Source organism: Amphiprion ocellaris, chromosome 22, assembly GCF_022539595.1.
Source record: "Amphiprion ocellaris isolate individual 3 ecotype Okinawa chromosome 22, ASM2253959v1, whole genome shotgun sequence".
Lineage (NCBI taxonomy): Eukaryota > Metazoa > Chordata > Actinopteri > Pomacentridae > Amphiprion > Amphiprion ocellaris.
Genome location: NC_072787.1, coordinates 10029806 through 10055644, shown reverse-complemented (window position 1 = coordinate 10055644; position 25839 = coordinate 10029806). Strand labels below are relative to the sequence as shown.

General features: G+C 40.5%; 2 protein-coding genes across 2 annotated transcripts; one reads left to right on the top strand and one right to left on the bottom strand.

The window, feature by feature from the left end:
* Window positions 1-865: 865 nt before the first annotated feature.
* Window positions 866-10782, bottom strand: tm9sf1 (transmembrane 9 superfamily member 1). The gene is made up of 9 exons (XM_023275448.3): window positions 10276-10782; window positions 7487-7698; window positions 6642-6773; window positions 5942-6064; window positions 5430-5788; window positions 3586-3740; window positions 3163-3348; window positions 2139-2412; window positions 866-2034 (listed from the first exon to the last, which is right to left on the bottom strand). The coding sequence occupies exons 2-9, from the start codon at window positions 7646-7648 to the stop codon at window positions 1641-1643; spliced, it is 1785 nt and encodes a 594-aa protein (XP_023131216.1). The 5' UTR covers window positions 7649-7698; window positions 10276-10782; the 3' UTR covers window positions 866-1640.
* A 105-nt stretch (window positions 10783-10887) lies between these two features.
* Window positions 10888-17670, top strand: fen1 (flap structure-specific endonuclease 1). Its single transcript, XM_023275442.3, has 12 exons — window positions 10888-11014; window positions 11497-11591; window positions 12886-12988; window positions 13122-13224; window positions 13453-13516; window positions 13740-13849; window positions 14150-14286; window positions 15381-15447; window positions 15663-15794; window positions 15873-16024; window positions 16440-16554; window positions 17481-17670. Exons 2-12 carry the CDS (start codon window positions 11510-11512, stop codon window positions 17556-17558), a joined length of 1143 nt encoding a protein of 380 aa, XP_023131210.1. The 5' UTR covers window positions 10888-11014; window positions 11497-11509; the 3' UTR covers window positions 17559-17670.
* Window positions 17671-25839: the final 8169 nt, after the last annotated feature.

Genomic DNA, 25839 nt, shown 5'->3' with positions numbered 1-25839 from the left:
GTCAGGCTGGCTGTATATGTGCCTTAGTCCTACAAGTGTTGAAAAGGGTTTTGCTTTTTTTTAAACATCAGGTTCTTTTTTATATATGCACCTTTTTAATGTATATTGGTGTCTTCATTGCGCTTGGTGATACCAGATGTGTCCAAGTTGGCTGCATTCCTTGTATTACATAATTTTTTGAAAGTACTGATTCAGATCTGATGTGGAGACATTTCAATGCATTTTTTTCTATGAATACATGTTCAATTTGGCAAATTGAAATTTTGTCTGTTTCATTTTGAGTGCATGATAGTACAGTAGTACATATAACATTGAGGTATAACTTTTAAATTTGTGATTGAGCGGCTGTGACAACTTGTCACATGCAGCATTGTTGAAAAATTATTCATATTTGGACCATCAAGGCAAATGGGGCAGGTTGCCTTCTTTGCAACCAGTACACTACCAGTCAAAAGTTTGGACACACCTTCTCATTTAATGGTTTTTCTTTATTTATATGACTGTTTACATTGTAGATTCTCACTGAAGGCATCAAAACTATGAATGAACACATGGAATTATGTAGTAGACAAAAATTTTTTGAAGAATCTTTTAAAAAAAAAAAAAAAAAAAAAAAAAACATCTTTAGAGTTATTTCAGTTGTTTGCTACATAATTCATAGTTTTGATGTCTTCAGTATGTATCTACAATGTAGAAAGTAGTAAAAATAAAGAATAAACATTGAATGAGATGGTGTGTCCAAACTTTTGACTGGTAGTGTATGTCCAGAGGTGCAAGGGAATTTGTTAGGATAACGTGTCAGTTGGTCTGAGGTCCAGTAACTGTTGTCACAAAAGAAATCTTGGGAAGTTGTTTGCTGACAATGTTGTATTAAAAGCATTTTATTGAAAATACTATATTTACATCAGAACCAAAATTACAGTCAATGGTGACCATAGAATACAATTAGAATATTGCTCCCATCACCATTATTTTGCAACAGCTCTTCGATCTACAAGGCATCGTTCCTCTTACTGATGGCAGGTCCATGTGGAACTAAACAGGGCCAGTGCAAAAAAAAAAAAAAATGTTTGTTATACTTTAACAGGCTGCCACAATCTTATGTGTGGGGTAGTATAGTACCGTATAGTATAGTGCAAGTAACACTTGCACTGCTGCATAATCAGAACTACAGTATGAGTGAGCTTTCTCAGCAGGGAACCAGTGTAATGTGGGAAGTATAGAACATGTAGCTCCTTCCCAGCCTTGATAGACCATGACTTAGGTAACGGAGCAGATGAAGCCACACAGCATCATGCAATTAACTAAAACCATTCACACATGTAGTATATCATACATTATATTCATTCATTCCTGATGACACAATCATCCTTTTGTACTGAAATATCCCCTTTTATCCATAAATCCATGATAATCCCATCCCCAAATAGTTTGTCCATCCATCCAAACATCCTTTATTCCAACACTGACAGTTCAATTATTTACTTTTTTCAAATCAAGGTAAAGGCCCCTGTTTCTCCTACAAATACATTAGGAGGTCTTTGTGTGTTGTGTGTGAGTGAAAGAGCAATAGAGAATAAAGATTGTCCATGTGTGCTATGACATGTTTGTTTAGAGTTGTGTGTGTGCACATTTCATGTCTAGTCCATCTTGAGGCTACGGTAGATGTAGCGAATAAATGCCAGCGAGGCCCAGAACGACACGCTGCCCAGCATCAGTGAGAAGACCAGCGCTGTGAGCAGAGAGTAGCCGAAGAACTCTGTGCTTTGCACCAGGCCGCTCATAGAGGACCGGTTCCGATAGTAGAAAACTGAGTAGACGAAGATGAAGAGGCCGGTGGAACCAGTGCTCAGCACGCTCCGCCACCACCAGCGGTAGTCCTCGCCTGACAGGAGGAAGTAGGTCAGCGCCACAGATATGCAGGCGCCAACTGAGAGGAGGATGGCGAAGACGCACAACAGGATGCCGTAGAGGGTGTACTGCTCTCTGCCCCAAACTGTGGCAAAGATGTAGTACAGCTCCACTGAGATGGCACTAAGGGAAAGAATTGATAGAAAGTAGGATTTAGTGAGAGAAAGTCCAAATGAAGAGACTGTACTTTTAATGTTATATTTAGCTGCGGTTGAAAGAAATCTTACCTAAAGGGTAGAAAGCCGCCGATGGCCATGTGCACGACCGTGTGTTTGTACCAGGGCTGTGCAGGAATCTGCCGGGCGATGTTACGAGTGCGGCATGGTGCCTGAAAATTGCCAGCTCTATTCTTTCCCACGATGCCACCGATGACGGTGAGGGGGAAGCCTACTAGCACCCAGGCACCCAGCAGGAGGAGCACGGTGGTGGCCGGCAGAGCCTGAGTGGAGCCGCTCCACCAGTGGATCGAGTTCACTACGCTCCACGTGAGGAAGAGAGGAGCTGTGGGAAGGAAGGTGATAAAAGACTGACACTGTTTTTAACCAGTCTATATAATGTGGAATAGCAAATCAATAACTGAGTAAACTATTTGATACTGCAATAACACACTAGAGGTGCATTACCTAGCCAGACACTGCTTACAGGGAGCTGTTATTTCTGGTGAAAAAATGCTAACGTGAGAGCCAAAGTCAGTATGAATGACTGCCAAAAGTGACTTTAGGAACTGACAGCCAGCGTTCCTTCTAAGTCTTGCCTGCCCTGTCTGTGAGAAGGGATCTGCATTTATTTTTATTTGTTGATAAAACTCTTTTACAAAAGCTCTCCTAATCACTCAGGCCTGCTTTCTTGAAATGTAGTTACCTGTCTTACCTGCTAACAGTAATGGGTCAACTTGGGGGTGTCAATAATTGGTAAAGTTAATTGTTCAACTACATAAACTGTGAAGCTCAAAATAAGTAAATGAATATGTTTAATCTCAGATAAAGTTTCAGGAAAATGTTCAATAAAACCCAGTACACTGTTTAGCGCATGATTGAAGTTATTGAAACGTCACTGATTCATCTTCAACAGGAAGGTCCAGAGTCCAGTATGACGCCACTTCTCACTTACATTCAGTCTAGCGAGGTGTACGCTGACACAAGGATCCGGACATGTGCAAAGTGCTTTTTCTCTCTTCCTCTTACAATAAAAGTGTGAAGAGGCTGAACTGGGAATAAGTGTGCCCTCTGAGACTCTTCTGATCTCACTCACCGGAGAAAAGAGATGAAGTGAGGATGATGTTCCACACCCAACGCTGGCCGTTGATCTGTGTGTAGAAACTGCATGAGACGTAGCCCGACACGCAGCTGGTCAGAGCGTACAGGACGATGGCTGCTGAGTTGATGGCGCCATGGCGATGCACGTTAAACATTCCCAGCAATGCCATGACGATGATCCCTAAAGCAAAAATAATATACAAAGATCAGACTCCTACAGCTGAGGTTTGTAAATATGACCTGTATGCTACTGATACATTGCTAAAACGCTCAGTATATGGACCGTGGCTACAGGTCATTTACAGGTCTACGGGTTATTTTTTTAACAGAACAACTGTAAGTCCTAGTGCTGTTCCTGATTTGAACAGTGTGCACGTTTTCTTTTTTAGCTCATGTGTATTTGAGAATAAACGCTCACCTGTGGCAAGTGTAAGGAACTGAGCCCCGACTCCCAACACGGCACACATCAGGCTTTTGAAAGGTGGAAACCTGAAGACATCAGTGTGTATGATTTTCCAGCCATTGTCTCCCTGATCCAGATCATCGCAGCCGCCCTCCTCTTCCATATTGTACCTGCAGGCCAGGGAAAAAGCATTTTCGGCCAGGAACTTATAATGTAACTGACAAGCAGAACAAGAGCTGAAAAACTTTCCCTTACATTCGTATGCTGCTGCAGGGATTGTAAATCCTAGAGTCACCTCATGAAACTACACCAGCATTTTTGCATGTTTAACGCAAATAACTAAAATCTGCTTTTTCAATTTTCTATTTTACTGTCACGTGAATAAGAAATAGTTAAAAAAATGTAAAAGACTATTTATTTGATATTTTTGATTTATTCAACAAGCTGCAAGTGAAAGTGCAGTGAAAAAGAGCAGGGGAAACAGAGGTTTCGTCCAGCTGGAAATCGATCCAGGGACTTAATGCTAACAACATTGACACATGCTATTGGGTTACCCCACTTATTGGCTTTTTTAAAATCTTTTTGGAGAAGTAAACTTAATATCCTCTTTGAAATTGAGCCTATTAACAGATGATACTCAAGCAAATGACAAATACAACTGACATATTCTGTTGTCATTTTCAGAATTAAATAAAATAGATTAGGTGTAAATGATTAGAAACTCCTCAGGGAGTGACAGAAGCACCTCTGACATTTAGGGTCTGCTGTTCCCTTTGCAACTGAAGTTTGTGGCGTCATCATGCAACTATCTAAAGAGCTATCTAAGGCATTTAGGAAAAAGGTAGTGGCTTATGATCTCCAGATTATTTCAAATAAATATTCCACTGTAACAGACAATCTGCGAGACGTGTAGATTTTAATGGTCGCCTGCATAAATTAAGTCTAAAAGAAGATGCAAAAGTTTTTGTTTTTAATTCTCAAGAGAACCCAAACTCATGACTCATCATTCTTATTTACCCAATAAGAGGGCAAAAATCATATAAAATGCAAAACTCAATTTCTAATGTGCATTTTGAAGACCTGATGTGTGTCTTCACATTGTTTGGTCTGGCAGCTAACAGCTAAATCCCCCAAAATACTCTCTATACTGTGATATCAGAATCAGCTTTAATGGCCTAGTATTTACACATCATGCAAGGAATTTGGTTTCAGCTGCTATTGTTATCCTAGGAATAGGGAAAGAGAATACAATAGGTATAGAAAAATGAAGAGAAAAAAACTAAATTAAAAAACAGTAGTAATAAAAATAAATAAGAAAAAAAATCAAAAACACAGGAAAGCAGCAAGTCCTTTGCTTAAGAAGCTGGAATCAGGACACTTGGCATTTGATTTTCGTAATGACAATGCTAATTTAAATCAATTGTCAATTAAATCACTTCATGGTGAAGTGACTAATTATTTAAACCCTGACTAAAGTGAAGCCAAATAATAACTAAACTATCAGAAATAAAAAGACTGTTAAGGAACCTTCTTTGGAATATATTCCTGTTTATTGAACTAATATTAAGGGTACATATTACACTACTAAGCCTGTTTTGTATTCATTTCACAGTGGATATGGAGGGCAAAGAAACCTAGTATGCATTATGAAAAATTTAACTCTTTGGTAAAGTTATTTTATGTATTTTAACAACTACAAGGTTCTATTTTTCCTCTCAGGTTTTTCTATCACCCACATTGTTGCTGTGTAATGTTAAAGGGCTGCTGAGGCCTTTCCCATTGTTTAGTTTTCTAAATTCAAGACATGAGACTATCGTCCATCACCTGACCCAACCATCAGAGCTGCTCTGCTTACTGACCTGGCGAAGTCGTTCTTAAGGACTCGCATGAGGATGATGATGACGAAGCCCAGGAGCAGCACGACCAGGACGAGTGAGTTAATGATAGACAGCCAGTGGATTTCCAGAGTTTTGGGGAAGAACGAGTAGTCTCGGAGGCGCTCAGCTCTCCGGGCGTGAGTGAGAGTGGACTCAAACCAGTGCACGCTGTAGGTGTGGGTGACAGTCAGGCTGCCTCCGCCCACCCCGACACCACCCACTGCCACTCCCGCCCCGTCCTCCAGGGGAACGGGCTTGATGTCCTTCACTGAGACATTGGCGAAGATCACAGAGTTGCCGTTGTACTCGATATTGAAATCTAGATGAGTCCACAAAGCCACCTGACAGAACAAAAGAGAGACAGAGAGAGAAATGACAACAGAGGGAGGATGAAGTTGGAGATATAATTGATTACAAGTGGAATGTGGCTCAGCAGAAACAGGAATTTTGCATGAAGATGAAACCACTGACACATCTACAGTCTCGCTGTTTACCTTATGGCTGTGCGGCAGGAAGCCACTCTCCTCTATGTACCCTACAAACCCCCAGATTGGAATATCATCCAGGACAAACTCAAAGTAGTACAGCTCCTCGATGGCCTCGCGAAGCTCATCAACCTGAGACACAGACAAAACATACGAACACAGTTTATGTGTTTTAAACAACACTACAGCTCCCAGTACTTGGAGCATTTTAATGGCTTATTTAAGTGGACAAAGAATTGAATTGTTGGTAGTCACTCATCTGTGTTGAACTTTCTCTGCTACATCAGCCTTTCTCTACAGAACTAAAGGTTTGGCATATGAAGGTGCTCAGGTGTGACAGAAAACACTATAAAGTAATAGATCCAGATACTGATTACATGTTTTCAAAGTCAGAAATAACTCAACACTTGTATGAGTTTGCAAAGAAAAGCTAGTAAAGCTGAATAAATATCAACTTGCTGAATAAGAGTTTCCATTTTATCATCGTATAAGTTTTTAGAATGACGGAAATGTAGCATTTAATTAGTTTCACAGTATTTTGGAAACTGCATTGCAAGAGACTGGTGTGTTCAAGAGAATCTCTCACTTGAGAAACTGTTTTATGATAATAATTAACATACCTCCTTACAAAGGTTATTCTTGCAGGCTTCCAAAAAGAAGCTGAATAAAAATAATTAACTGTGTAAGTTGTAACTATCCTTGTAAATACCTGTTTCTCTGACAGAGTGAGGTGACAAAGAATTTTTTTCTCCACATTTTCTCTAAAGCGGATGTGATATAAAGACTCCGCCATTCTGTCACCATCCAGCACTTCTCCCAGACTCAAGGATTTGTGGTGAACCTGATGGTACAACAGGATTTATACGTTATTTAAAAAACAATACAAAGCATTAACTAGTCATGATTCTGTGAGCAAATCATTCCAAAACAGCAAAGAAAGCTTGGACAGTTATACTGCACAAAAATACAGCTGGCCATTTACTATATCACATAAAAGTGGGGATTAAGTTACTGCTGTCATAACTTTGGGTCACAGTGACACCACCGCAATCACACATCCAATAATGACTTTTACTTAAATCCATTTCCTGAATTACACCTTAAACAGAGGGACAGAAATCGTCATCTTTTGTTGGCAATCTCTCAAGAGCAAAGCACAGACAGCAAATATGTGTTTAAATAAGCACCACAAAATGAAGATTTACTTGAAAACACCCTGTGTTTCTGGGTTTATAGTTTATAAAGTATATAAAGTATATTTTGACAGATTTTTCTAACAAAACTCCACTCATTTTGGTAAAAGATTTAGTTGATTTTGTGGCAATCCATTCAAGCACCCAGTAAGAAAATAAATGCTCAAATAAAATCCCTCTGAATGCTGCATCATGATCACATTAAAACATATAGACTTTTACTGTTTTGCGTGTTTCAAAGAAAAGCACTTTATGAGAAATGTTAAGACTAAGATGTCGCCATTACACCAGTGTGTACGTTTAAGATGACAAAATACAGTTCCTCTGTGTGTTACAACAGTGACACAGAACAAAGACTGACCTTCTCCGGCCTGCAAACAGGCAAAGTGTAGTAGTGATATGTCTCCTGGGGGTTATGATAAGGGCCCACTTTGTTGACATAAAGAGTCACGTTGTCTCCTTGCTTGTAGCCCACTGCCCAGCCTGAGAACAGGCTTAGGATCAAGACACAGTGCAGCACCATCGTCCTCTGACAGCCACCTGGCAGGTGTCCTGTTCCACAATATATAGTCCCTGTTGCAAAAACGACAGTTCATCAGTTCATGTTGGACAGGTGTGGTTTAAACGCATCTGTTTGTGTTGAGACTTCACTGAATGTAGGCCCCTTCTGTGCAATTTAGAGGTATGTATTTAGGTATCTAATGACTTAAATGCCAGGAGGTATAATTGCAGAATTTTATGTAATGTCACTCATACAATGTTTTAACAAAGACAGCAGAAAATCGTAAAACACTCCAACAGAACTGTGTGTAACCACCATGAATTACAACCCATTTCATCAGTTTAATCAGTCCATAGGGTTTTTTGACTGGAAATAAACAAGTTCTGTCAGTTTTTATCTGTCTGGTACGAGTTTGTGAGAGCAGAAAATAAGTAACATTGCTCGGGCAGGCCTTTCTAGATGTTCAAGTCATGTTTTTAGACAGCTACCGTGTCCCCAGAATCCCCATAATGTTGCTTTTAGTTCAAAATGTATTAGAAACATATTTTCTTACACAGCGTAGCCTGCTAATATGCATTAACACCACATTTTGCAAGAAAAATGATGATGCAAGGGTAAAATCTGATGCAAAAGCACAATTTTTCCTCTTTTTCTCCCCCTGTAGTAGCAGTATGTAGGTAAACAAATGAGCCACTCCGCTAATGCTTTGCAAATTTTTCATCTTACAAACCGTGTCTAGCCGTCAGCCTTGCAAAAGACACATCTGTTGTCTCAATAAAGAGAACAGGTGTCATCACTGATCCACTGTCAGCACTACTATAGCATTTCTGGTCACAGCAATGACAATTCTACTTTAGTGATGAAGTTGTACTGCATTTAATATTAGCTGATCAATCACCTCCTGTGTTAAACTACATCCTCTTTTAACTCTTCAGAGTAGCATCACAGCAGCAGGTCTTCTTAATTTTTTACCAACAAGACCATTTTTTTCTCCCAATAATTTGATAAGACCAAGCTTTCAATAGGGTGTAATTACATCAATTACAACAGCAACAATCTTAGGACTACAGACAGCACATCCATGCTTTAAAGAACCTTCTACAAGTGTGTCTAGTGAGTTAGGTAATGATAATTACTACATTCACCATATTATAGCAGTAAGAGCAAGGTCAAGCACAGAGCGCATCTTATTAATGTTGAGGTTTCTGCAGAAATAAACGTGACTAATGAGGAGGCCTCAGTGATTTACTCTGTACACACCACACTACTTATACTACCTACATAATGTATATATCCTGCGTCTCATATGTGCTGTCCATACTGTCATTTATCCCCATTTTTATACTATTTAGATAACACACTTATATTACCTATAGTTTATTGTATATATGGGTTATTCCAGAATTGGAAGGCGTTTAGGTTTCAAAACGTTTGAAAAATTAACCTTCTCTTTTACAGTTTCTGCTACATATTCATCAATAATAGGTAATAAACTATCAAAGGCTTGATTGGCTCAGCTTACACATCAATGGTACAATTTTCATTATTATTGTTTTATTATTGTATAATACTATTGTTTGCTTACCCTACTTTATTCACAGTAACAGTGTTGCTCATCCATGCTAATGTTAGCTTTTTCTCAGGAGTAGAAGCTAGATATTTAGCTAGCTGTTACTGCTGACCAAGAGGACAAACTGACTGATGGAAAAAAGTAGAGAAAAAAGTAAAAAGAATTCATCTTATCCTGATAATATACATAACAGCATTGCATGAGGTAGAGTGAGACATTCAATCAAGGCTGACAATGTTATGAAAATATGAAAAATAGAAGTGAGCTTATACTTTTGCTCTACTAATTCTTTATGAAAACTGTTTGATGATGTTAATTCCAGTGTATCATGTAATTCACTGTTTTCTTCTTCCTCTACCAGCTAAAAAGCTTATGCTAACAGGATTGTTGTGTGACATGCACGATAATTATTATTTAAAATATTATGTTGATTATAAAAAATGTTCCCACAATTACAAGCGACATCACTGAAAAAAATAATACCAAAAAAAGGAGGTTTAGGTTTCATTATAATGGTTTTATTTGAGATCCACTTTGGTCATGGGGGGGGGGGGGGGGGGGGGGGGGACTCCAGACTTATTTGGTATTTAAAAATATTTTCAAACATTTTTTTCTCCTAGTTTTTTAAGATCTGGTTTCAGGACAAGTACATTTACACAACAGCTGCATGTTTTAGTATTTTGTGCATGGATTATTTGAAATTTGATGGGTGGGATGTTAAATGTCCTCCAATTCTGGAATGACCCATAAACATGTATATATTTATTAGTATCATATACTGCTCTTAAAGCTATTTAACTAGGAAATTTTGCAACGCACATTATTTTTACTGGTTCTTTTGCACTTCTGGTTAAATACTAAACTGCATTTAGCTGTCTTAGTACTTCAACTCTGTGCAATGCCCATAAAGTTGAATCTAATCCAATCGAATCTCATCTTATTCAGTCTAATCTAATTCATGGAGCAAAACAACTGATCTCCATCTACTTTATTCCAAAGTGGCACATTTTCATTTGGAGCCTGGAATTACAAAGACAGCAAATGACTACAGACAAGAAGTTAGAGAAATCTCCTCTACCGGTCTCACTGCCACTTCAGTCCGGATGCGGCAGAGCCAACTAAACCTGTCCGCCGGATTCCTCGGACTCCAGGCCCCGACAGTCCCTCTCTCTCTCTCTCTGCTCCGCTTTGCGCCGATAGTGGAGCTCAGTGCGAAGATTTCAGGTTGCAGCTAAACATCTTGGAAATCCTCGATGCAGCGTCTCAAAGTATTATGTGTCCGCTGCGTTCATACCCGGGTACACCAAGTCCTTTTTTACTGACACATGAAGCAGTGTGGAAGAAGGGCTCGACTCCACGTCACCTTAAAAATAAAAATAACGACGACTCGGTGGAGTTTTCCGGAGTGGGCGGAGAAACAAACACACACCTGCAGGCTTACCGGTTGTTCACAGCCGGCAGTATTTCCCTCTCATAAGCTATGTGAAATGCAGGTAGCTTATTTAACGCCTCCGAAAACAAACAGTTCAAACCGTTAAGAGCCGCAGCTCAGCGACTCTGTTATTTTTCTGTATTGACCGGATTTCCTTCAACCTCAACGAACCAATAGAATGCCCTTGCACGGCTTCCGTGTTAGAACTCAGGCCGGCTTAATCGAACCCGCGCTATCGATGTGCACATCCTCAGCGTCTGTGAAGGTGCCGCGCTCGATAGATAGGCAGGTAATGTCTGCTACTTGATTTCCCGCGAAATAGACGCAGATCTTCACGCTCGAGACGCCGGACAAAGTGCACAAAACGGACTGTTACTGTTAACGGGTGAGTACGCAGTAAACAGTTAAACCGTTTAAACCAAATTAACACTGGAAGGTAGAGTTGTGAGTAGCAGCTGTTCGCTAGGAGAATTTTCGTTATGGTTAAATGTAGCATTGTTTATGTTTTAGCTTTCGCGCTAACCTCTTTCTGCAGTCGCTTTTACTGCTACGTATCTGCGCCAAAGTTAGCTACATGCCAGGACACATCCCTGCCATTCAGATCACTATAGTAGAGCTAGTAGTTTGATCTGTTATTGATTAATCGTTAATGCACCAACCTCACGTAGTTAGAAGGTTTCATTTAATCGGTGTGTGTGCAACATTGTAAGCAGCATGTATGTAAACGAATTCTGCTTGTCCTGCATTGTTTCCGCACATTTCAGCAGCGTGGAGGGAGCTGTTTTATAACAGGTGTTGAGGCCTCTGGAGATCGTCAGGATAGATGTTACATTAGACATAATTAGCATGATTTTTACTGTTTTTCAGATTTCGTACCATAATGGGAATACACGGACTTGCCAAGCTGATTGCAGATCAGGCCCCTGGTGCCATTAAACAGCAAGACATCAAGAACTACTTTGGTAACTATAACAGGTCTATTTTCCTATAAATCAGTTATGTGGCCTGCTCAACAGATCGGTATTGCTACATCAGGTATGAGGATTAAACAGATTAAATCAAGTAAAATGTATTAATATAACACATTTAAACATAAAACAGTTTATCACATACCTGAAGATGCTGTTATACAGACACAAACAATAATGTGTGCAAATAGCAAGTCAGGAAAGGGGGTAAATCTAAAACATCACAAACAACCTGCAAGATCATTATTTTAAAATAGTATCCTGACAAATAGGACAACAACTTAGAATTGTGATTGAAACCCTGTAAATCTTGATTTTTTTTCTGAAAACAATGTCAATTACCAAGTATATCATGCTTCACTGTGTTTCATTTCCAGTCTTTATGATTTGGTTGGTTGGGCATCACTATGCATTTGTAGACAACAAAACTGGTACATGTTCATCTATTTGCTGGGCAAATTCCCAGAATACCTCAGCACCCTTCTCACTTTCAGTTCTAGTAGTTCCCATCTGCGCACTTTCAAGTGGTTGCTTTTGAATGTTCCCAGAACAGACTTTGGCAAAACAGCGTTCTGGCATCATGCACCATAGTCATGGATTAATCTTCATAAAAAGCTCTTAAAATTGAAACAGTCATATCCATTAATGAGTTTAAGAATATCTTGAAGAATACAGTGAATGAGGAATGTCAATGTTTTTCTTGAGAGACCACTCACCTTGAACAGCTCTCAGTCTGTTTTGTTGCTTATTTATGTATCATGTATCTGTTTTATATAACTTTTAAAGTTTGTATGGCTGCTATCTTGGCCAAGTCTCTCTTGTAAAAGAGATCTCTAATCTCAAGGGGGCTTTCTGGTTAAATAAAGGTGAATAAATAAATAAATTAGATGGATAGAGAGGTTATTCCAAAGTTTTGGAGCTGCCACCGTAAAGACACGATCTCTCTTATCATCCAATTTCAAGCATGGGACTGTAAGAAACAGCTGCTCTGAGAATCTAAGAGGCCTTGAGATAAAGCCGGAGCAGGGGAGCTCTGAAATTTGGTATATCCAGTTTATCATTGTAGTGTAAGTGTACTTTCAAATGGAAAATTCAACTTATTCAATTTGACATCGGATGCTTTATTAGAAGTGTCACCCAGAGCTTCAGTTGTGTTAGTTGTATTGTTGTGCAGATAGTATTTGTTTTACTAATGCAGGTCTGACTCTGTGGATACTATAAAAATCAAACGTTAAAAAGCCACAGTTATAAAATACTATTTTGCTAATGGCATTGCGAACCTTTGCAGGCAGGAAAATTGCCATCGATGCCTCCATGTGCATCTACCAGTTTCTGATTGCTGTGCGACAGGATGGCAACGTTCTGCAGAATGAAGATGGAGAGACGACAAGGTACAGTCGCAACAATAAACACCTAAAATTAAGACCAAGAAAGCATAGTTAGAGACCCATTATAGGTGCTATAGATCAAGTCTGGGCACAAGAGTGAAATGATCTTTCCATTTTCCTTCGCTGTTGTTCACAGCCACCTGATGGGAATGTTCTACCGGACGATCCGCATGTTGGAACACGGTATCAAACCCGTGTACGTGTTCGACGGCAAACCCCCACAGCTCAAGTCAGCAGAGGTTAGTATCGCCTCTGATTTCCTCTCATGCTTCCGTGTACCTGCTGTGTCTGAAGAAGTGGTAATGACACAGATCCTCTTCACTTATTTTATTTGCTGTGTGGTATTGCTGTGGTTGCCACTTTATCTCTTCATCTTGTTTAGCTGTCAGGCAGACAGCGTGACACCTTACTTCCTCTGCCGCTTGTTTACATTTCTCTCATATTCTGCTCTTGCTCTGATCTTCCAGCTCGAGAAAAGAGGAGAGAGGAGAGCAGAGGCTGAGAAGATGCTCGCTCAAGCCCAGGAAATAGGTAAAGAAGTTTGTTTTGTGTTTTTTGCCACAGAGATCACAATCAGAATGTCTCGTTGGAGGTTTCTGGTTTGTAAATTTATTTGAAGTCAGACTAATGATGAGGTTCAAGATTTGCCTTTTACAATAAGTTTTAAGTGGAGGTTGTGAACACGCTTTATGTAGGAAAAATTATAAGAACTGTTTTTCTTTTTTTTTTTTTTTTTTTTTTTGTCTTAAATCAGGGGAACAAGAGAATATTGACAAATTCACCAAGCGTCTGGTTAAAGTCACCAAGCAACATAATGATGAATGCAAGAAGCTGCTGACAATGATGGGAGTGCCTTACATCGAGGTGAGGTCAAGATTCACTTTATTTTGCTTCATTTTCTCCTGTTAGAAATCATTCCAGAGTATTTTTTTGTGTTCTTACTTTCCCAATGTGTAACTTTACTTTAATTGACTTTAAAGAAAGACTGAAAATGTAACAATGAAACATGAACTGCAAATACTGGTCTTAAAACAGTCTCAATACACAGAAAGTCATTAAACAGTGATATTCTGTGCAGTATGGTCAGCACCTAAAATCTTTGAATATAAGCAAAAGGATGGATCAGGTTGAGTAATTCTGTGTAACTCGTTTTTTGTATTGCAGGCTCCGTGTGAGGCCGAGGCCAGCTGTGCTGCTCTGGTTAAAGCAGGGAAGGTCTTCGCCACGGCAACAGAGGATATGGACGGTTTAACCTTTGGAACAAATGTCCTGCTTAGACATCTCACCGCCAGCGAAGCAAAGTATGAACGATTTCCACTTTTAGGTCATGCTATAAAGATGTTTGCAGAAGTGGCCTGATGTTTGTCTGTTTTTCTTTCAGTCTGTGGAGGACGTTATTAACAGATCTTGTTTTTGTACTTGTTAGAGTGAAAGCAGCTATATTCTGCTAGTGATGACAGTGCTGTTATCTTAACAGCTGTGGGTGATTTAGGAGAAATTCATTACACTAGATGGAACAAGTACCACAGCCACAACACTATGTAGCTATACTTTAACTCTGTTGTTTTCAAGTAGTGATAAAACTAAGGAATCACGGAGTTATGTGACAATCGGCATACTTCTGTCTGTCTCTGTCTGTGCACAACATTACTCAAAAACAGAATAAAGGGATTTGGATGGAATTTTCAGGGAAGGTCAGAAATGACACAAGGACCCAGTGATGAGATTTTGACAGGCATGTGGCTTATAGTCTGGATCCACGGATATGTTAAAGATTTTTGTATCATTGCGAGATAGTGGAACGGCGTCACTGTAGCTATGACAACAAGTGTATGCTACATCAGCTGCCTGCTGACGATCACATGATTGCAACCACAGCTGTCGATTTTTAGTGAATCAACCGTTGTGGACTTATTGGGACTTATCCATCGGAAATGGTACAAGGAACAACTGATTAAATTGTGGGGGTGTTTCCGATTCCCATCAATTCCCGGCACCCGCTACGTATTTAGGTCACGTGATTCGGTATCCATACATACAACGTACACATTCATTTTGCAAGGCAATTTTGTTTGTGGGCATATCTATATTAAATGGCCACTTTCTATGTTTCCGTGATTTTTGCTACGAATTTTTTTCAAGATTTCAGCCGTCGGAAATGACACGACTAAGCAGGCTTGGGGGAGTACTGCGCTCTCTGAGTGCTTTTCTTGTTTTTATTGTGTCTGTCTTGTTTTGCCATTTAATAATTTTACTGTCTTGGATGATTTTGTGTATTTAAGATGTCAAAGAGTCAGTGTACTTGCTGTTAATATGAACAGAATAGCTGCTGAGATGACAGGAAATGCATTCCGTTATGAACTTGATAATAAAAAGGAATTTATTTGTGTTTCAGGAAGCTTCCGATTCAAGAGTTCCACTTCAGTCGCATCCTGCAGGACATCGGCATGTCCAATGAGCAGGTAAATTTTTTCTGACTTTGAGAAAGGTTAAGCATGTCATATAATCAAGTGTCATTTTTTTTAAACTGAGGTGAAATTTCTAAAAGCACTTCCTCTGCTTCTATCATGCTGACACTGAACTTAGCAAGGAAATGTGGCGTTACTCTCCTGCTGGTCAGAACTATATGTGCTGTTGAGCTGTAAACTTTGTTTATTTTTTCTGTGCTCCCTTCCAGTTCATAGACTTGTGCATCCTACTTGGCTGTGATTACTGCGGCACCATCAAGGGGATCGGCCCCAAGAGAGCCATTGATCTGATCAGACAGCACGGCTGCATTGAGGAGATCCTGGAAAACATTGACCCCAGCGTAAGTTCACGTTTGTCCTGTGATTAAACCAGTAAACAAGGTCCAGGTTCTGATTCTGCGTGTCTTCCCATCACGCAGAAACATCCTGCTCCAGAGGACTGGCTGTACAAAGAAGCTAGAGGTTTGTTTTTGAAGCCAGAAGTGGTGGATTGCTCCTCAGTAGAGCTGAAGTGGACCGAGCCGGATGAGGAGGGACTGATTGAGTTTATGTGTAATGAGAAACAGTTCAGGTGAACAAAATCTACGCTTATTTATGACAGATTGACTTCCTCTACTTTACTGGCTTATTGAGTATTCTTACTAAGATAATGATTAGTTGTTGCTCTGAGTGAAACTGGACCAGCTTGTTGTAAAATGTTTGACCACTAGGTTGCACTGTTGGACATGTAGATGTCGATGTTTCTGGCATCACTTGAGCAAGCTTTTAAAATATGAGGCTTTGTTCACATTTCATTCCAGAGTTTGTTCATGGAGGTGTGTTTAAAATGAGGTGTTTAAAGGTCCTTTTGGCTTTGTCTATTTGCTGCTTCAAACACTTAATAATAAAACAATAAAATGTTTCAATTAACATGTTGATGAAAATGATGTTGTACACATAGGACAAAGTGCAGCTTTAAAAAAAGTGATAAATGTCTTTTTGTGCAGTAAGGACAGGATTCGTAACGGCTGTAAGAAGATCGTGAAGAGCAGGCAGGGCAGCACACAAGGACGGCTGGACTCTTTCTTCTCTGTCACTGGATCCTTGTCCTCCAAACGGAAGGTACGTTTAGGAAAACTGCAGTGCCACCTGCAGATATAGAGAGACAAGTTCATGCACTAATCATGAACATAAATGACATAGAAATATTGGGCCTTCGGGGGTTTCTTTAAGCTGCTGTACAGCATAAATCTTTAATAGTAAAGAAACCCAAGAATTTGGTGCACAGATTTTAATTTATTTTGGGTTTTCTGAATTTAACACTGGGTCAAAATGATTTATATAGGGTCCAAAATATACTGAGATACGCTACCATTCAAAAATTTGGGTCACTTAGAAATGTCCTTATTTTTGAAAGAAAAACTGTTTTTTTCAATGACGATAACATTAAATGAATCAGAAATCTAGTGTAGACATTGTTAATGTGGTAAATTACTATTCTATCTGGAAACAGCTGATTTTTAATGGAATATCATAGGAGTACAGAGGGGTACAGAGGAACATTTCCAGCAACCATCACTCCTGTGTTCTAATGCTACATTGTGTTAGCTAATGGTGTTGAAAGGCTAATTGATGATTAGAAAACCCCTGTGCAATTATGTTAGCACATGAATAAAAGTGTAAGTTTTCATGGAAAGCATGAAATTGACCCCAAACTTTTGAATGGTAGTGTATATGTATTTCCAACCACTCCTATGTGTGTTTGTACTTAATCCACCTCCAAATCCAATATTGAAAGCGCCAACAAAACTTGACAGACAAATCTCCAATATTGGAGTTGCTGGGCTGCTCCTCTTCTTCTGATTCTTCTGGGACAAGTGTTTTACATGTTTCCCCATGTCTGAACCTCTATCTAGTTCCCTTTTTAATCATAAAGAGCAGGCTGCAATGTTTAATCATGGTTTCATAACAAGGAAGCTACTGTTGTGGTCGTTTAGCAATCTTCTGAATGTTGAAATTATCTGTTGTGTTACTTTTGTCTTTCTTAGGAACCTGAGGTAAAAGGATCAGCAAAGAAAAAGCAGAAAACTGGAGCCACACCAGGCAAAATTAGAAAGGGCAAATAGACTGAATGCAGGAGTCCTCCAATTCCTCAGAGAAGTTTTTGCTTTTGTGAATAACTCTTACTCAATAAAGACTACAACTGCAGGTGAAGCAGGAGAAAACTGCAGCACATTAGATTTTGTGTTATGATTTGTATGAACAGCTGTGTGTTGTACATGACCAAACAAAATCCAAGCTAGATGTGTTTTAAGCTAAAACAAGCTGTTTTAAATAACCAATTATTTCATTTTTCATGCATAGACTCTTAAAAAGAAGTTAATGATCTTTGCATGTGCTGACATTGGCAACATTCATGATTTATGTATTTAAAACCTTTGTTTTTAAGAATACGCATACTAAGGAGTCCAGTGAATCATCAATGGTGGTTCAAGTTCCTCAGGAGGATATTACAGTGTACGACAACTAAAATGCATGTACTGTGGTCACTACTTGTCTGTCTAGCTTAGCCGCAATGTTTTGATGGTTTTAAATGCGTAAAGCAGAGTTGTGAAACTTATGTGTGGCTCTCTGGAGTGTAGTGATAATACAAAAGAAAAAAAATAGCGTGATGTAAATTAATAATACCGTATGAGTGATACAGAGAAAAAAATGCTGACGCAAATACACAGGAAACATCAGTCACATGGGTTCTCACAGAGATGTAAAACAAAATGTAGTCCAGTGTCAGTGAAGTTTTATCATGTTAAATCTTAGTACTAATTTCTTAGAATTAGGGGAGATATATTTAAGAAACATTGCTTCAGTTTAGTTCAGTACAGAGAAGATGTTGCTGAAAGAACCTCTAATTCAAAATGGGTTCCTGAAGGACTTTGTTTCTAGAATAATGTCTAACATGTTATTTCTGCATTTAAACTTAAAAAAAAAAAAAAAAAATGAAGTTGTAATTCTGTACATTACAATATTTCTACATGTACACTACCAGCTGAGTTTGGACACACCTTCTCATCCAATGCTTTTTATTTAATTTTAATTGGATTAATACTGAAGATTAACACTTTTTGTTTACCACATGTATTCTTTTATAGTTTTGATGTCCTCAGTGTTTATCTACAATGTAGAAAATAAATACCACTGAATGAGAAGGTGTGTCCAAACTTTTGAATGGTAGTGTACGTAATATAAGTTATTCTAATTTTATGATAAAGGAATACCAAAGCTAGCAGTATTATTTTAGTCTAATGTCAAACAAGTTTTTTTCATTAGAGTTAGAAAAACATAGAATTATCATAGGTTATATGATTTTGATATAATGAAATTATGGAGCTCTTTGACAAAGTTCAAGATATTACTGAGTGTAAGTTTTACAGATTTTGTGTATTTGGACAACTTATAATATTGTCTGACTTTCTGCTGACAGAGTTGTGTGCAACTGACTCATGTCATTGATTTTATCTTATTTAGGAATTTATCGTAATAATTAGTTCAAAATGGAACTCCAAACCCCACAAAATGGTGATGAATCTTTCTGACGGAGTTCCTCCAGAAACTGTTTAGAAGTCAAAAGGCTCCTCTGCAGCGGCGAGGAACTCCAAAAGGTTCCTTGAGCCTTCATTTATGTCTGAGTCGTAGGAACATGACTGTAAAGTACCGGTAGATATTGTTATGTAGGTGTGTATTCTAGAAACCAAAATTTCTGAGGCCAGTTAAACTCGATGGACTCATGTATAGACACAATGCACTATGAATGTTTCTCTCATGTAATGTAACTGCTGTACTAAACTCAAATCTTTTATGAATATTGTTTCACCTTGATTAAATTGTTAGATTATTATTACTCCGCCAAGGAACATCGGAGTTATGTGATGGTCGGCGTACGTTTGTCCGTCGGTTTGTCCATCTGTCTGTGCGCAACATTGCTCAAAAACAGATTGTTGGATTTGGATGAAATGTTCAGGAAAGGTCAGAAATGACAGAGACAAAGTGATTAGATTTTGGCAGTGATGCAGCTTATAGCCTGGATTCACGGATTTGTGAAAGATTTCTGTGTCACTGAGAGAGAGCAGCACGGCGTCACTGTAACTATGACAAGTGAACGCCACGTCAACTACCTGCTGACGATCGCACAATTGTGATCCTACTACAAATCCACCGCTGCATAGTTATCGAAAATGATAGAACAATTGATTAAATTGTGGGGGTGTTTCTGAGTCTCATCAATTCCCGGCGCCCGCTACATATTTAGGTCACGCGATTTGGTATCGGTGCATAACGCAAACATGTGTGGCGAGATTAGAGGAATTTTGTGCTTAATCAGACCAATTATGGTCCCGACAACGCCACCTGGGACTTGTACCCAGGAAATCCTAGCTCAGGTGAGTTTCCACTGTCATTAAACCAATTAAGGTCGCACAAGTAACACAGGGGGCGAGACGTGTTGCAATTTAACAATTTTTAGTAACAAATTATGTTTTTTAACAAAGAAAATAATGTCCCACACCAGTTAACACATACTGAATGAAAGAATGGGCAAGAGGGAATAAAAAAAAAAAAAAAAAAAAATCAAGGCTAGGGCTTACCATGCGGCAGGATAATCAAAAAGAGAAGAGGGGTCCTCAAATTAATCACCCGTGACACTGCAAATGAAGACACACACACACAAAACCAAAAAGAACGGGGCGACCGTGAAGAACCGCACCACCACCAGGGATTAACTGCCGCAGTCAGCCACAGCACCTGACAACAGAGACAAAACAGATTAATAAAACACGCCCAAACTAAACATAACTGGTGTGGACAAAAGGGGAAAAAAAAGAAAACAAACTAGCTAATTAACAAAAAAACTAAACAAAACAACAAAGAACGGTCAATTAAATCAATACAGGAAACTGAATAAACTTACAAAGAAAAAGAAAGACATTTAAACCAACTAATCCAACAACAGAACCTTAAATACCAAAAGGAGACTCCTAAATGAATTTCCTAATAACATGAACACTGAGCCAACTGAAATAATCCTAAAGGCCGGACAGGTTCTGATACAGCGATGACACAAACGGCCTCTGCACGGAGCGGGCCCAGGCGGCACTCAGCCGTGCTGGGCTGAGACGTAGTCAGCTCCGAGCCGGCAGCACAAAGAAATAAAAGAAAACCAAAGCAATACAACAAACTGGTAAAACCAAAACAGCAGCACGGCTTCAAGTCATGATGGCAAACCGGACGTCGGGCTGCTAAAAAAGAAAGATAAGCCTAAGTTTAATAAATGAATTTATAAAAAAAAAACAAAAAACACAAACACACCTGAACAGTTAAGGAGACGAAATTCACATACCCAGCGACCGGTGGATGTGAACCTCGAAAATACAGCCCAACCACATGTGGTATTTCCAGTTCACGAAAATAAATAACCAGCCGAAGAAACGTCATCTATGCTTCACTTCATAGCTTTATTTCTCTTCTTCTCCCTCACTTACTAAAACCACCTGTACATCACTCAGCAGGTAAGTGCTCGGTCCTAACTTGTTAACAACAGTCCGAGGTTCTGTAAATCTGGATGATCCCTTAGGAACATGTTCAGGTCTTCGGACCCATACAGTGTCATTTACTTTGAACGTAGGAACTTTTGCCCTAGTCTTTCTGTCTATATACTCCTTGCTCTTCTGTTGTTTTTGTCTCACAGTTTCTTTCACTTGTTTGTGTGTTTTGGTTTTGTGTGAGACAGGAAGGATATTTAGTTTTGTGCATCTTCCTGTTTCTCAGTAACTCAAATGGAGAAGCTCCTGTTGTAGCATGGGGTGTGGTACGATAGTTCAGCAAGAACTCTGTAACTGCTTGTTTCCATGGTCTGTGCATTCTTTCAGCAGTCTGTATACACTCTTTAAGTACTCTATTGAATCTTTCAATGGCTCCGTTGGCTCTTGGATAGTAGACGCTGGAGCGCAGGTGTTTTATCTCTCTCTCCCTGAGAAAGCAAATGCCGTGGAGGTGAACTGACATCCATTGTCAGAAACCAGGAATGAAGGGTTTCCTCCCGACTGAACACAGACGTTAAAAACTGAATAATGACCTCTGTTGTTATAGCTGAGACAAATGCCACTTCTGGCCAATTACTATAATAGTCAGTGAGAGTAATGGCATAACGACAGTCCCATGTGGCACGCTCAAAAGGACCTGTAATGTCAATGGCCACCTTTTCCCATGGACCATCTGGGAGTTCTACTGGTGTAAGTGGTACAGGTGCAGTTTTTGCAGTTTTGTCGTTGTACTGACATGACACACATGAAGCTATCAAAGTCTGTACACAATTGTCCATCTTTGGCCACCAGTATAGTTCACGTAGTTTCTGATTAGTTTATACTATTCCCTGGTGCCCTTCATGTGCTAAATCTACCACTCTGGACCGGAGTGAAGTGGGAACAAGCACACGATCAGAGCCCCTCATAATAAGTGCGTCATATACAGCCAATTCATCTCGCACATTAAAGTAAGGAGCAAGTTCAGGTGGCACATTCTTTTTGCATTTTGGCCAACCTGTCTGTATCTGATGTCTCAGCTGTGTCAATTCAGGACATGTCTCACAGGCAGCAGTGAACTCTGATATAGACATGGCATGGGAAGACTCCATGAAGACAGCAGCCACCATGTCTGGTCTCTCAGCAGTGCCCCCTGTAGTGGGAAGTGGAAGTCTGGATAGACAATCAGCAGTGACATTTTGTTTCCCTGGGCGGTAAGTAACATCATATGTAAAACAAAGCAGTCGAGCAGACCATCGGGAAACTCTCAATCCAGCACGACTAGTACCTTTAGATGTAAGGAGAGTTGTGAGTGCTTGGTGATCTGTACGCAGTACAAAGTGATGTCCCCACAGATAGGTTCTCCACCTTTCTACTGCCCAAACACAGGCAAGTGCTTCACGTTCAACAGTAGAGTACTTTCGTTCAGCAAGGGAAAGTGTCCTGGAAGCAAAAGCTACTATCCTCTCTGTATTGTCTGGGTGAAGTTGAGTAAGCACAGCCCCGAGTCCATAGTCAGAAGCATCAGTAGTCACTTGTGTAGGCAAAGCAGGGTCATAGAGTGCTGAAGCCGGACTGTTTAGAATCAGTCTTTTAATTTCTGCAAAACTAGAGTCAGCCTCAGCAGTCCATTTGAATTGTAGGTCTGTAGAATCACGCAGTGTCACTCGTAGTGGTTCGACAACAGCAGCAAAGTTGGGAATGAATTTACTGTACCATGATGCAAGACCGAGAAATGAGTGTAGGGAGGGTGTGTCATGTGGGGCAGGTCCATCAGCCACTGCTCTGACCCTGTCTTGGTCAGGATGAAGACCATCTTTTGATATGGTGTGGCCTAGGAAACACAAAGATGTCTGGTTAAACTTACACTTATGCATGTTCAGTTTGAGTCCCGCCTCATTCAAAGCATGTAACACCCTCTGTAGGTTAGCATCGTGTTCCTGCCGGGTAGCACCATAACTTATGACATCAACAAAGTAGGCTTGTACTCCTGGTAGGCCTGCAAGTACGACTGACATCATTTTTTGAAAGGCTGACGGAGCTGTAGCAAGGCCAAATGGAACTCTGCAGAAACGAAAAAGACCTTCGTGAGTGATGAATGCAGTCAGGTCACGGCTGTCTGGGTGTAGCATCATCTGGTGATAAGCAGAGGCTAGGTCAATGGTAGAGAAGACTGTGGCTCCTCGCAGGTTAGTGAACAGCTCATCCATATGCGATAAGGGACGACAGTCGCTAACAATTGACTTGTTTGGCTCCCTGAGGTCAGCACACATTCGAGGTTTTCCTCCCTCTTTTCTCTGGGTCACAACTATAGGAGAGACCCATGGAGATGCATCAATGTGTTCTATTATGCCTTTTTCTTCTAGATCTTTGAGCTCATCAGTAACAGCCTGTCTCACAGTAAATGGAAACCTCCTCAGTTTCTGCTGTACTGGCACTGCATCTGGTTTCAGTTTTATTTTGTGTATGAATCCTTTGGCACATCCAACGTCCTGTACTTGTATCTCTGGTGCAGTCAGAGGTGTTACATTTGGCACAGTAGGTGCATTCTGTGGAGCAGGGGGGTCCTTGGGGCTTGTAGCAGGAAGGACTGTGTTCCCCTCAATGCGCATATTTACAGCAACAAATAAGTCTAGCCCTAGCAAAGCAGCACCTGACTCAAAATTGCTCTCAGCTCTCGTAGGAGGCGGTCGCACTTTTCCTTGCTCCGCTATCTCTGTTCCTCCCTACCCTCATATCTCCCTGCTTGCTACATTTCTTCGTCTCGTCTGTCTGACTTGGAGCGATCGCTTGGCACTGGACCTTCGAAACACCGATCATGGAATTGATTAACTGGTCTCTCAACGCAATTGACAAGATTGTCGCCACAAAGAGCACAGGCCTAGGGGAGCCTACCTGTCCGGATGGGAGTTTTGCCTCTGGTTACGTGATCGACGCCTGGGGGGAAGTGGAAGGGGATCATGTGCCTGGCACCCCTATCCGTGGAGGATGTGGAAGATGTTTATATATTCGGATTTATGATGACAGGCCTGCTGATAATTGGCTTGTTCACTGGCCTGAGCTTCTGGAAAATCAGGAAGACCGCAGACAGAAACGACGTCCAAACTCTGCTGGTCTATGCAAACGAACGGATCACGGCTGCCGATTCTCGGTATGACGAACTCAATCGTAAGATGAACAATTTGCTTGGTGTGACTGTTGATTTGAGTCGCAGATTGGAAGCCATCAGGGTGAGAATCGCTACAGCTGAGGTCTAAAATTGTTGAGAGCAGTAGGGAGAAGGTGAAATTACTTCTCTCCCGCCCAAACATGTGAATAACTGATTACATTCTGGCGCCCCTGGAACAATAACAAACTCCTCTGGAAGTTTCATGGCCAAGAGATAGCTCTCCTACACCCCCCCCACCTTCCCAAGGACACCTGTTGACTTTTGGACTGGGCCAACCGAGGACGTCTCCATAGCAACCTTGCTGTGTTATCGCACTCCCACCCTCGCGAACTGAGACACCGGAGGTCTGAGACGGAAGAAGATGGGCTACACTCATACACAAACATTCGGACTCATGAACTGAGGACTGAGCTAAACATTCACACACACATTCCCATATCCCCCATCCCCCCCGCCTCCACAAGCTTCCCTCGCTATGCACAGGAGCCAGGAATCCGTGCACCTGCACAGGAACCGGCTAACTGTGCAGTGCTCCCCCCCTCCACCTCCTCAAATCCTTATCCCAACTATCCTTGTCTAACGTCATGCTTTGCCTGTTTGCGGGTTTGTTTTTTTAGGTTCCTTCTCAAATTGAATTTCCCAACATTGGAGGTTTCATTTGGTAAAACGAGCCTTTTTTTTTCTTTTACCCTCTGCTATCCCTACCCAGATCCCAACATGTCCTTTTTCTTTTTTCTTCAAGAAAGGTGCGCGCAACACTGCGCAGCAGCCGGAGCTGTCATTGGCAGGGCAGCTCAAATGAAATTTCGTTGTATATGAAAATGTGCAATGACCAATAAAGATTGATTATCACCATAAATGAGTAGCTGAATGTCCAGCATGGGTCACTGTAGCATACAAAGATCCCATAACTGGTATTAACTGTTTTCAATACATGAGCAGAGTCACTGTAGGCTTAGCAAGTTTACATGTAGGAAAGAGAGTCTTGTACATGCTCACTGGAATAATGGAAACAGATGAACCTGTATCTACTATCAGCTTAATGTCATGAAAATGTCCGCTTGCATTCACATGCACAGTGCAGAGTATTTTATCCTGCACAGCATCATTCATGTAAAGCACAGTCAGTTCATTTATGCGTACCTCACTTAGCTCCCTTGGGCTGGATTGACAAACTTTAGAAAAATGTCCAAGTTCTCCACACCAATTGCACGTAGCTTTAGCTGCAGGGCATGAAGGCTTATTGGCCAGATGGCTGGTGGATCCGCATCGGTAGCAGGAGCGGCGTTTAGCGGCAGTGTGAGCAGTAGCAGGAGCACTCTTTGAAGCTGCTTTGCTTTCTTCCCGCCAGCGGTTGCCCCGTGGCTGGGTGTGTATGGCTCTTACCGGTGCAGCTGCAGTAGTGTCGGAAAGGACATCAGCGTTTCGTAGTCCGGTGTCAATCTGTAAAGCCAGTGTAGTAGCCTTAGCTAAAGTCAAATCCGGTTCCAGCAACAATCTGTCCCATATACGTGTATTAGCAACACACTCTATTAGTTGATCACGGGGGCGGATCTACTGGGGTGGCATAGGGTGGCAACTGCCACCCCTAGAAGATGCCTTGCCACCCTGGCTGCCACCCCAGTTCTGAACAATCTAATTCAAAAATATGTATATGAAAGGTTG

What these genes read in the sequence shown, in the direction of transcription:
- fen1 (XM_023275442.3), top strand. Translation starts at nt 11,510, where the DNA reads ATGGGAATACACGGACTTGCCAAGCTGATTGCAGATCAGGCCCCTGGT. An exon ending in CGCTCAAGCCCAGGAAATAG is followed by an intron (nt 13,517 to 13,739) that starts GTAAAGAAGTTT and finishes GTCTTAAATCAG; the next exon opens with GGGAACAAGAGAATATTGAC. An exon ending in CCTTGTCCTCCAAACGGAAG is followed by an intron (nt 16,555 to 17,480) that starts GTACGTTTAGGA and finishes TGTCTTTCTTAG; the next exon opens with GAACCTGAGGTAAAAGGATC.
- tm9sf1 (XM_023275448.3), bottom strand. Translation starts at nt 7,648, where the DNA reads ATGGTGCTGCACTGTGTCTTGATCCTAAGCCTGTTCTCAGGCTGGGCA. An exon ending in CTGTTTGCAGGCCGGAGAAG is followed by an intron (nt 6,774 to 7,486) that starts GTCAGTCTTTGT and finishes TTGTACCATCAG; the next exon opens with GTTCACCACAAATCCTTGAG. An exon ending in TCCTGCCGCACAGCCATAAG is followed by an intron (nt 5,789 to 5,941) that starts GTAAACAGCGAG and finishes TTGTTCTGTCAG; the next exon opens with GTGGCTTTGTGGACTCATCT.